This window comes from Ranitomeya variabilis, chromosome 1 (genome assembly GCF_051348905.1).
Source record: "Ranitomeya variabilis isolate aRanVar5 chromosome 1, aRanVar5.hap1, whole genome shotgun sequence".
Lineage (NCBI taxonomy): Eukaryota > Metazoa > Chordata > Amphibia > Anura > Dendrobatidae > Ranitomeya > Ranitomeya variabilis.
The window spans coordinates 711,583,744-711,596,344 of NC_135232.1; the positions used below are offsets into that span (position 1 = coordinate 711,583,744).

The 12,601-nt window shown below is 46.1% G+C and overlaps 1 protein-coding gene across 1 annotated transcript in view; it reads left to right on the forward strand.

Annotated features, from left to right (window-relative positions):
• Positions 1-12,601, forward strand: part of BBOF1 (basal body orientation factor 1) — a 69,573-nt gene that overhangs the window by 30,520 nt on the left and 26,452 nt on the right. The window contains exons 3-6 of the mRNA XM_077267394.1: positions 1,798-1,863; positions 4,768-4,911; positions 4,990-5,070; positions 5,621-5,691. Coding sequence (XP_077123509.1) covers positions 1,798-1,863; positions 4,768-4,911; positions 4,990-5,070; positions 5,621-5,691 — 362 coding nt within the window. The remainder of the gene's footprint in view (positions 1-1,797; positions 1,864-4,767; positions 4,912-4,989; positions 5,071-5,620; positions 5,692-12,601) is intronic.

Below are 12,601 nucleotides of genomic sequence, written 5' to 3' on the forward strand. Positions count from 1 at the left end.
AGAGGTAAGCTATGTGCTGGACCACGGTGAGTCATTGGACGTGGTATATCTCGATTTTTCCAAAGCGTTTGATACCGTGCCGCACAAGAGGTTGGTACACAAAATGAGAATGCTTGGTCTGGGGGAAAATGTGTGTAAATGGGTTAGTAACTGGCTTAGTGATAGAAAGCAGAGGGTGGTTATAAATGGTATAGTCTCTAACTGGGTCGCTGTGACCAGTGGGGTACCGCAGGGGTCGGTATTGGGACCTGTTCTCTTCAACATATTCATTAATGATCTGGTAGAAGGTTTACACAGTAAAATATTGATATTTGCAGATGATACAAAACTATGTAAAGCAGTTAATAGAAGAGAAGATAGTATTCTGCTACAGATGGACCTGGATAAGTTGGAAACTTGGGCTGAAAGGTGGCAGATGAGGTTTAACAATGATAAATGTAAGGTTATACACATGGGAAGAAGGAATCAATATCACCATTACACACTGAATGGGAAACCACTGGGTAAATCTGACAGGGAGAAGGACTTGGGGATCCTAGTTAATGATAAACTTACCTGGAGCAGCCAGTGCCAGGCAGCAGCTGCCAAGGCAAACAGGATCATGGGGTGCATTAAAAGAGGTCTGGATACACATGATGAGAGCATTATACTGCCTCTGTACAAATCCCTAGTTAGACCGCACATGGAGTACTGTGTCCAGTTTTGGGCACCTATGCTCAGGAAGGATATAATGGAACTAGAGAGAGTACAAAGGAGGGCAACAAAGTTAATAAAGGGGATGGGAGAACTACAATACCCAGATAGATTAGCGAAATTAGGATTATTTAGTCTAGAAAAAAGACGACTGAGGGGCGATCTAATAACCATGTATAAGTATATAAGGGGGACAATACAAATATCTCGCTGAGGATCTGTTTATACCAAGGAAGGTGAAGGGCACAAGGGGGCATTCTTTGCGTCTGGAGGAGAGAAGGTTTTTCCACTAACATAGAAGAGGATTCTTTACTGTTAGGGCAGTGAGAATCTGGAATTGCTTGCCTGAGGAGGTGGTGATGGCGAACTCAGTCGAGGGGTTCAAGAGAGGCCTGGATGTCTTCCTGGAGCAGAACAATATTGTATCATACAATTAGTAGGTTCTGTAGAAGGACGTAGATCTGGGGATTTATTATGATGGAATATAGGCTGAACTGGATGGACAAATGTCTTTTTTCAGCCTTACTAACTATGTTACTATGTTAGAGATGTTTTTGAAGCGCCGGTGACTTGAGCGAGTGAGTGATCGGATATAGGGAGTGAAGGAAAGATCTGAGTGAAATATGACCCAAGCCAGAGGGCGTGCTGCAGGGGAGTTATTTTAGAACCACACAGCAGTATAATCATTGTACATTTGCAATTGATATTTTTTACTGGAAGATCAGCATATACTGTATATTTAAGAATTATTGAGTAGGCCAAGGTTGGAATCCTTTGCAGACCTTGCTGATGGCCTGTGTCTTGCTCTGCTTAAATGTCTCAATGTGAAGCAATTTCCGTTCTTCACTGCAAGAATGGAAGCAATGTAGAGACTGATAAGTGCCAGATACTCCACATCCTGGTTCTAGGATTGTGTCCTGATTTATTTTCCTTCTGTTTTTTTTTTTAATACCTCCTCACCCTTGAGTGCTAGCTCATCCCACAATTTTCCTAGGTAAATTGTGAGTTCTTGCTTGCAGTGTGGTAGTTGTGTAGTCTAGTGGTCCAATGGTCACCAGGGGCCGATTATCACTGCAGTAACTATCTCTATTACTTCTTCTAAAGATTGAAAAACTGCAAAAACACCTGGTGACGCAGAAGAAGTCAGCAGAAGAGGAGCGAGTGAGGCTGGTGAGTGTCATCGGGTGGCTATTTTCCAGGCACTGTAATTACGACAGACTGTTGTCCTCCAGCAGCGTCACTCATGTAGCCTGTCCCCAGTATGTATGTTTAATATAGAGGCGATCATCATGAGTGTGGAGACAGTGTGGCAGATATAATCATGTGATTGCACCAAGACTTTGGCGTATTATGTGCAAACATTTGGTGGATGATATTGTTTACAGTAAGCCAATGAATGATGTGTGCACAGGAAGCCGACCAATGGGGTCATCTACAGTATTTTAACCACTTGGCTCATAGACCCTAATTATACCTATGTGGATGTGCCTCTGTTTTACCCAATCATTTCTTCTTGCATTCTCACCTATGATGATGGAATGACTTATGGCTAGTACTTCGTTTGTATATCCTTGTCTTGCCTCACATTCCTTTTTGCACCATAAGCTGTTTTTAATGTGGATTACTTATTAAACTTTTTTCATGTCTACTTGTTACTCCTTTTACTCCAGTTTTTTATGTCTGTGTGTTGCTGCGTCTGTGTGGTGTGCTGCTCTTAGTTCTTGTGGAGCTGCTGTGCCTGTGTGTTGGTGCACTGTCCTTAGTTCTTGTTGAGCGTCTGTGTGGTGTGCTTTCCTTAGTCTTTGTGGGGCTGCTATTTCTTTGTGTTGCCGCGTCTGTGGTATGCTTTTCTTTGTTCTTGTGGGGCTCTTGTGTCTGTGTGTTGCTGAGTCTGTGTGCTGTGCTGTCCGTAGTTCTTGTGGGGCTGCTATGTCTGTGTGTTGCTGTGTCTGTGTGGTGTGCTGTCCTTAGTTCTTGTGGGGCTGCTGTGTCTCTGAGTTGCGTCTGTGTGCTGTGCTGTCCTTATGTCTTGTGCTGCCATTTCTGTGTGTTGCTGCATCTGTGTGGTGTGCTGTCCATATGTCTTGTGGTGCTGCTGTGTCTGTATGTTGCTGTGCCTGTGAGGTGTGCTGTCCCTAGGTCTTGTGGGGCTGCTGTGTCTGTGTGTTGCTGTGCTGTCCGTAGTTCTTGTGGGGCTGCTATGTCTTTGTGTTGCTGCGTTTGTGTATTGTGCTGTCCTTAGTTCTTGTGGGGCTGCTGTGTCTGTGTGTTGCTGCGCTGTCCGTATTTCTTGTGGGGCTGCTATGTTTGTGTGTTGCTGCCTCTGTGTGATGTGCTGTCCTCAGTTCTTGTGGGACTGCTGTGTTTGTGTGTTGCTGCGTCTGTGTGGTGTGCTGTTCTTAGTTCTTGTGGGGCTGCTGTGTGTGTTGCTGTGTGTGTGTGCTGTCCTTAGTTCTTGTGGGGCTACTGTGTCCGTGTGTTGCTGCGTCTGTGTGGTGTGCTGTTCTTAGTTCTTGTGGGGCTGCTGTGTGTGTTGCTGTGTGTGTGTGGTGTGCTGTCCCTAGGTCTTGTGGGGCTGCTTTGTCTGTGTTGCTGCATTTGTGTAGTGTGCTGTCCTTAGTTCTTGTGGGGCTGTTGTGTTTGTGTGTTGCTGCGCTGTTCGTAGTTCTTGTGGGGCTGCTATGTCTGTGTGTTGCTGCGTCTGTGTGGTGTGCTGTCCATAGTTCTTGTGGGGCTGCTGTGTCCGTGTGTTGCTGCGTCTGTGTGGTGTGCTGTCCGTAGTTCTTGTGGGACTGCTATGTCTGTGTGTTGCTGTGTCTGTGTGGTGTGCTGTCCGTAGTGATTGTGGGGCTGCTATGTCTGTGTGTTGCTGCGTCTGTGTGGTGTGCTGTCTGTTGTGAATTCTGCTCTTGGGTTCCCTCCGGTGGTTGTTGGTAGTAATGCAGTTGTCCCTGGGTTGCAATCCTGGGCAGGTGTCCCTGCTGATTGCAGCTCTGACTGGGATATTTAGGTGTGCAGGATTCATTAGCCCTGGCCAGTTGTCCATTGTTCTTGGAGGTTTTGCATCTCTGTCTGGTTCCTCCTGCCTTGCTGCCAAATCAGCAAAGATAAGTGTCTGTGTGGTGTGCTGTCCTTAGTTCTTGTGGGGCTGCTATGTCTGTGTGTTGCTGCGTCTGTGTGGTGTGCTGTCCGTAGTTCTTGTGGGGCTGAGTCTGTGTGTTGCTGCATCTGTGTGGTGTGCTGTCCGTAGTTCTTTTTGGGCTGCTGTGTCTGTGTGTTGCTGCGTCTGTGTGGTGTGCTGTCCGTAGTTCTTGTGGGACTGCTATGTCTGTGTGTTGCTGCGTCTGTGTGGTGTGCTGTCCGTAGTGCTTGTGGGGCTGCTATGTCTGTGTGTTGCTGCGTCTGTGTGGTGTGCTGTCCTTAGTTCTTGTGGGGCTACTGTGTCTGTGTGTTGCTGCGTCTGTGTGGTGTGCTGTCCTTAGTTCTTGTGGGGCTGCTATGTCTGTGTGTTGCTGTGTCTGTGTGCTGTCCTTAGTTCTTGTGGGGCTACTGTGTCCGTGTGTTGCTCTGTCTGTGTGGTGTGCTGTCCATAGTTCTTGTGGGGCTGCTGTGTCTGTGTGTTGCTGCGTCTGTGTGGTGTGCTGTCCGTAGTTCTTGTGGGACTGCTATGTCTGTGTGTTGCTGCATCAGTGTGGTGTGCTGTCCGTAGTTCTTGTTGGGCTGCTGTGTCTGTGTGTTGCTGCGTCTGTGTGGTGTGCTGTCCGTAGTTCTTGTGGACCCACTTTGCCTGTGGGGCTATTCAGACAGCTGCCCTTAGTTTTTGTGGGTGATTTACTTCATTTTACATATTTCAGCTTTCTCGTGTTGGTTCTGTTCTTAGTGTGTGCCAGGATCAGGGGCCATTTAGTTGGAACCTCGGAGTCCGCGCAGGTCACAGTAGCTGCCCGGTACTTATCCTTACATGGCTGTTTGGTAGCTGACATTGTGTGTGATGCTGGGAGTTATTGTCCACTCATACTTCGCTTTTCTGGCCCAATGACCTTATCAATCAGTGAAAATGGTATTCTCTCCAAGGTGGAGACATATAAGAAGCAGATTTCGTGTCTGGAAGAGGAATGTTCCCATAGAGCCCATGAGATGCAAGTCATTCAGTCCGAGTTCAGAATGATGAAGGAATTCCGCAGACAAAAAGCAGAACTAGAGCGAGAATTGGATGAGGTTGGTACTTTCCCCCGGCATGTGTGTCAGCAATAAAGAAGATGGACTCCTATTTACATTCATGATCTATCCCTACAGATTAAAGACAGGCTCCTCAAAGCCACAAAGGATCATGAAAAAGCTCTGTCTGCCAGAGAAAAGCACTTCATCGAAGAGAAGGTAATGTTACTTGTGAAAGCAGATAAACGTTCTCCTAAAGAGGGTCTGTCACTTGCTCCAAAAATTTGAGTTAAATGCCTCATTAAAAACTTTGTTGTTTACGGGTTTTGCATTTCGTTATTCTATTGCAGAGTAATTCGCATTTGTTCTGGAGCTCACTATGTGAAATCTCTGTAGTGCAACTGGGCGGGGCTTCTTCAGAGTTTGGACTCAGGGCATGAAACTTTACCCCGCCCTCCTAGACACTGCCGTGATGTGATGGGCCGCGCTGCCCTGAGAGCACACTCTAAGGAAATGCCTAGTTGTATTACAAGCAGAGATTTCACACACTGCTTTCCAAAAGCAACAGCTCTAAATTACTGGGCAATATGACATGACTTATCTGCAGCGTCTAGAACAAACCTGGGAGAGAGCGGTTAGAAGACAGATGGGCGGTAAACCTCTGTGCACTGTCCATCACCCAGGAATCGTTGGGTCCCACGTATTCTGCTGGTGCATTCATCTGCATTTTCCAGGATCCCATTTGGTTTTCTTTGTTTGTTGTCCACAGCAACGTTTGGAGAAGGAGGCGGAGAAGAAGATTCTGCTGCTGGCAGAGGAAGCTCACACGGAGGCCGTCACGTGAGCACTCTGCTGACCATTTTTATTCCCTTAAAGGGGTTGTCCACTACTAGTGTTTGGCCCCCCTTATAAAATAATAAAACCTATACTCACATCCCGTGCCAGCTCCGTTCCCGTGGCTGTGATACGGTGTTGTGACACATGATGCCGGCATCCAATCAGCTCTAGCGTCAGTGTCTCCACCTTCGGACAAACTGAACATGAAGAGAAGTCAGGGATTAGACGCAGCCCACACTTCCTCTTCATGTTCAGTTTGTCTGAAGACGGAGACAGTGACTCCAGCGCTTATTGGATGCCGGAGTCACATGTCAACCGCACAAGAGCCTCGGGGAGAGCAAATGCTGACACCGTGGGAACTACGCCGGCACGGGAGGTCAGTACATTATTTTATCGGGGCCGAACATTTAGTATAAAAGGGATTGTCCTAGTAGTGGACAACCCCTTTAATGCGTCTTTCTTTTCTTTTCATTGTTTTATCAGGAAAATCAAGTATAAAGTACATATAATAAAGCCAAAACCATAAATTTGTTACGAAAAACGGGGATTAGACCAACAGGTAAATATGTTTCCAGGAGTCCATCCTGACAACACCATGCAGGTTATCCTTCTTAGCCTTTCAGGGACAAGAAACACACAAGACTTTAAAAGGCCTCTCCCACCCACCCTTCCCAATGTTTTTCCTATCCCTGTAAGGACAGACACGGTAGGAGACATCGGAGAAGAGGATCACCTTACTGGAACTGGGTCACGGCGATCGAGTGGTTCGTCATCTCCTTCCCTCTGTCAAGAGGTCTACGGCGGACACCCCCTGAAGGGGGGTCCCTCAGCCATAAACCAGTAGAGCAGAGGAGCTCCTGGTTCTCGAGCCGCTTCCCTCTGATGGGGGCTCTCGGCTCCATCACCCACCGGCAGTGTCTGGCTTCTTCCTGGGATGCGCCGGCACGGTGGAAAGTGGAAGAGCCAAAGACAAGGTAATAAGAACATTGCCTTTGTCTAATGGGGTCACACTGCACACATACATCTAGAGCACGATGGAAGATGCAGGCAGAGCAGACAGTCAGGACTACATGGTGAGTAGGAAATATACAGGCTCCCTAGTTGTGCAAGATCCTGAGAGTCTTTCCCCACTTTTCTCTTGTTACAATTCAGGACAAGGGAACTCCTGTTACATCACTCCCTACCCCCAAGAGGTCTGGTAAGGCCTTTGGGAAGTCCAAGAGATGCCCCATTTGCAGCATAAAATTGACCGAGGTCTATGGGAAACGGTTATGTGAAGGATGCACCAATAAGATTGTTAGGAATGAACAGCCAACATTCCTATCAGCGATGAGGTCCACGATTCGAGTGGCGGTCTAGGCCTCTATTTCTATCCTTGCTCCTCCACAGACTCCCCAACCGGTTCCACGGGCTAAAAGACCAAGATGGGAAATGGAGTTTAGCTCAGAAGAAGAACTGCAATCTCTAGGATTTGATCAGGAGGAAGAGGGTGAAATAATCTCAGAGCCCCCGGATGTGGGTAAAGATATCTGTATTCCTCGGAGGATACTGACAAGCTCATTCAGGCGGTCCGGAATACCATGCAGGTGAAGGAAGCTCAGAAATCGCAGTTAATCGAGGATGAAATGTTTGGGGGTCTGAGATCCCAAAAGCAAGAGGGTGTTCCCAGTAAATAACCATATCCGTGCAATGATCCTGTAAGAATGGGAGGAAGGGGAAAAACAGCTAGTCATACCCTGTGATTTCAGAATTCGGTTACCCTTCAAGCCCGAGGACATTAATAATTGGGAAGAAATCCCCAAGATTGAAGTACCAGTTGCTAAAGTGGCTAAAAAGAATTCAATATCATTTGAAGACTTTTCAAGCCAAGCCTTAAGGAGCCAATGGATAGGAAGGCAGGTAACCTGAAAGGAGCCTGGGAACCATCAGTGGCGATAATGAAAACCGACATAGCCACCACCTCAGTACCAGATCCATGTTCTTGTGGATCGGGCAACTGGAGGAACATTTAAGCAAGATGCCACAGGGTTTATGTCTGAATCGGTCAGTTGTGGCTCCAGAATCTCACACATGCGCCCTGCACTTGAGCGACAATCTGTACCTTTTCCTTCTCTTTATGGTCAGTGTATTCAGTGTTCTTGTGCTCCAGCGCCTGTGCACAAGAACTGGACCATAGAAAGAAAAAAGGAGCGCAGATTGTTGAAATAGTGCAGGGCGCATGCTCGGGATTCAAGCACCACAACTGCACTTCACAGGTCAGTGTGATGTGCAGAGAGGGCTGATGGTATAATGAAGAGCGGAGGCAGGGATTGCTTCCTGGCACCACATGCCCCAGAGCCTGGAAGAAATCATTAGAATAATGAAATAAGAGTCTATTTCTCCACATCTAGACAGCAACTATGAGGCATACAGGTAAGGCTAGATTAGCATTTCCATTACTTGTATGCCTATAGTTATAGCTGAAAAGTGTCCCAGGGGTTGACAGATTCCCTTTGGCTATGTGCACACGTAGGAAATGTGGTGCAGAATTTACTGCACTAAATCTGCATCTCCTGGCAGAATCTGCAGGTGCGTTTTTTATGCGTTTTTTAGTGCGTTTTTTGTGCAGTTTTTGGCCAGATTTTACCACTGCAGATTTCTATTAATGGAGGGGTGCAGAAACGGTGCAGAAACGCACAAAAGAAGTGACATGCACTTCTTTGAAATCTGCAGCGTTTCTGCGCAGATTTTTCTGCACCATGTGCACAGCTTTTTTTTTTCACATTGATTTACATTGTACTGTAAATCACAGTGCAGTTCTGCAGCCTTTCTGCAGCAGAAAAATCTGCTGCAGTTCTGCACCAATTCTGCATCGTGTGCACATACCCAAGGCCATGTTCACACGCTGCGGTTTTTGCTGCGGATCCGCAGCGGAATTGCAGCTGCGGATCCGCATCCTTTTTCCATGCAGGTTACAGTACAATGTAACCCAATGGAAAACAAAACCCGCTGTGCCGACGATCCTTTTTTCCGCTGGAAAATCCGCGCTGATTTTCTGCGGAAAAAAAGAAGTACCATGTCAATTCTTGCTGCGGATTCCGCTCCTGTTTTCAACATGCACCAATAGGAAAGTGCTGTTGAAAACCCGCAGAGGAATCCGCAGAAGAAACAGTCGGAAAATCAGCAGTGCAGTTTTGCACTGCGGATTTTCCAAAACAGGACCTGAAAAAAAAAGGATCCAAAAAAGGATCGTGTGAACATAGCCTAATAGGGGTCTTAGGCCAAGCACACTCACATGATGCAGATTTAGTGCAGAATTGGTGCAGAACTGCAGCAGATTTTTCTGCTGCAGAAACGCTGCAGAACTGCACTGTGATTTACAGTACAATGTAAATCAATGTGAAAAAAAAAAGCTGTGCACATGGTGCAGAAAAATCTGCGCAGAAACGCTGCAGATTTCAAAGAAGTGTATGTCGCTTCTTTTGTGCAGTTCTGCAGCGTTTCTGCACCCCTCCATGATAAAAATCTACACTGGTAAAATCTGCACAGAAACTGCATAGAAACTGCACAGAAACTGCATCAAATCTGCACCTGCGATTTCTGCCAGGAGATGCAGATTTAGTGCAGAAAATTCTGCACCACATTTCCTACGTGTGCACATAGTACAATGTAAATCAATGTTAAAAAAAAAAAGCTGTGCAGAAACGCTGCAGATTTCAAAGAAGTGCATGTCGCTTCTTTTGTGCAGTTCTGCAGCGTTTCTGCACCCCTCCATGATAAAAATCTGCACTGGTAAAAACTGCACAGAAACTGCATCAAATCTGCACCTGCGTTTTCTGCCAGGAGATGCAGAAAATTCTGCACCACATTTCCTACGTGTGCACATAGGTCCAGATATCAGCGTTATTTGCTATGTGCACACGTAGGAAATGTGGTGCAGAATTTTCTGCACTAAATCTGCATCTCCTGGCAGAAATCGCAGGTGCAGATTTGATGCAGTTTCTGTGCAGTTTCTGTGCAGTTTCTGTTCAGATTTTACCAGTGCAGATTTTTATCATGGAGGGGTGCAGAAACGCTGCAGAACTGCACAAAAGAAGCGACATGCACTTCTTTGAAATCTGCAGCGTTTCTGCGCAGATTTTTCTGCACCATGTGCACAGCTTTTTTTTTTCACATTGATTTACATTGTACTGTAAATCACAGTGCAGTTCTGCAGCGTTTCTGCAGCAGAAAAATCTGCTGCAGTTCTGCACCAATTCTGCACTAAATCTGCATCGTGTGCACATATAAGTGTTTTTTTTTACCATCCCCTAGCCTCTCACCCGTGGGTGACCAGATTCACTAGAGCAATGCAGAGGCTAAGACCCACTATAAGAAGATCTGTGCCTCCATGGGACTTAAACTTAGTTCTTAATGCCCTAAGTAAACTCCCTTATGTGCCCTCAGAGGACATATGCACTGCAAGAGTAACATTTAACACAGCATTTTAGTAGTCATTTCTTCGACTACAAGAGTGGGGGAGACACAGGCCCTGTCCATCCAGGATCTGTATCTTCAGATCCTGGACGACTCGATCCAGCTTTATTGCTTAAGGTAGTATCTACCCAGAACATAAATCAGGAAATAGTCTTACCCTCCTTTTGTCAACATCCTAAAAACCAAAAAGGAGCACCTCTTCCATGCCTTGGATGTAAGACAGGCGGTCATTAGTTACATAGAGGCCACACGTGAGTGGAGGCAGGATACCAACCTATTCGTTCAATACAGGGGCAGAAAAAGGGGAAGAAAGCTTCCAAACCCACTATATCTAGATGGATAAAATCTAGCCTATAGTTCAGAGAAGATCTCTCCAGGGAACCTAAAAGCCCACTCGACTAGAGCAGTTGGCTCCTCCAGGCCTGAAAGAGCAGGGGCCTTGGTGGAACAAATTAGTGGGGCAGCAACTTGGGCCAGAATGAATACCTTTTGTAAACATTATACATTGGATGTCAGGTCAACAAACTGCTTTTGGAAGGAAAGTTCTCCAAGCAGTGGTCCCACCCTAGAAGGAGGTACTTTGGTATTCTCCTTGGCGCTATCAGGAGGGACGTCCTGGAAAATGGGGATTAGACCTACCGGTAATTTATGTTTCCAGGAGTCCATCCTGACAGCATGGTTAGTTCCTTCCCTTATGATTTCCTATTACTATTGTGATTTAACATTGTACGGGAATTTAATAAAACATAAGTTGCATCAATCCTGGTGTGGTACTTGGAAAAAGCACTGAGGGAGGTGGATGGGAGGGTATTTTTAATCTCTTGTGTGTTTGCTGTCCCTGAAAGGATAAGAACAACATCCATGGTGCTGTCAGGAGGTAGGTCCCAGATATAGGTAGTTTTACAGGTACAAAGTTAAAAAAACGAATGTTTAGAAGATATTCTACGTTCATAACCTGCAGATCTTTTTGATTATGTAGGGCATTTTATAGCATATCGAGAAGTTGTTCCTTTTTTGTTCTGTGAAGTGTGATGTGATCAACAGAATATCATCCTTGAAAAAAGAAGGTGGGTAGGGGGTAACTAGGGGCACAGGAGGTACGAAGGTGGGTAGGGCTAACTAGGGGCACAGGAGGAAGGAAGGTGGGTAGGGGTAACTAGGGGCACAGTAGGAAGGAAGCTAGGAGTAACTAGGGGCACAGGAGGAAGGAAGGTGGGTAGGAGTAACTAGGGGCACAGGAGGAAAGAAGGTGGGTAGGGGTAACTAGGAGCACAGTAGGAAGGAAGGTAGGTAGGAGTAACTAGGGGCACATGAGGGAGGAAGGTGGGTAGGAGTAACTAGGGGCACAGGAGGAAAGAAGGTGGGTAGGGGTAATTAGGGGCACAGGAGGAAGGAAGGTGGGTGGATTTAACTAGGGGTACAGGAGGAAGGAAGGTGGGTAGGGTTAACTAGGGGTACAGGAGGAAGGAATGTAGGTAGAAATGACTTGGGGCACAGGAGGAAGGAAGTGGTAAGGGTAGATGGGGGGAGTGTTTGTCACTTGTCACCTATCTCGTACTTTGACAGAGGTTTGGTTCCTTCTAATCCATTCTAGATGGAGGTGATGTTTAGTCTGCAATAGAATCGATCATTTACCGTGGCATACTTCAGACACTACACACTATGTGAGTGCAGTAGTTAGGGAGACGAACTTGGGGGAAATTGTATTTCTGCCACGGCAACCAAATTTTGTGGAAAGGGGTTAAATTATGGTGGGGGAGTGCAACTATCTCTTCACTGTGGTAGAGCTGGTCTATTTTAAGGAGCAGTTGTTTCTTGAAAGGAGTGTTGGTTGTGCGCCACCATGCGGTATTAGAAGTTTGCTGGCCATTAGTATAAATATATATAAAAGCTAACTTAGATAGGAACCTATTGTTAGCCTTGACTGGAAAGTATAGGGCGACTTGCTCTGAGGTCAGGGTTACAAGAGAGTGGAGTAGCTCCATTAGAATTTGAGAGAGATCTCTCCATAAGTCCCTATTATTTGGGCAGGACCACCATATGTGTATATAGGATTCTTTATCTTTACCACATCTCCAACATTGGTCAGAGGTAGTTGGGAACCACTTGTGAGTCTAGAGAGGAGTTGTGTACCATTATGTGACTATTTTATATGAATTTTCTTTAACTCTGACACAGTGAAAGGGTCCATGAGAAAAGTTGTAGATGTGTTTGGTCTGGGTTTCCGGTTTTTCTCCCGTTTAGAAATGAAGGCTCTTTTTAGCAGTGTGTCTCTTCTGAGCAGCAGATTATTATTAAGAAATTAGAGAATTTTTAGGGGGGACACGTTTGTGAACGGAAAAAATCGTATGAAGTGATCGCCCTGAATGGGTTAGCATGAGACACAGCATGGAGCACCTTCTTTTTTAGAGATTCGTAGTGAAGAAAAGTGTGGTTGGACAGTGTGGGCAGTGCCCTC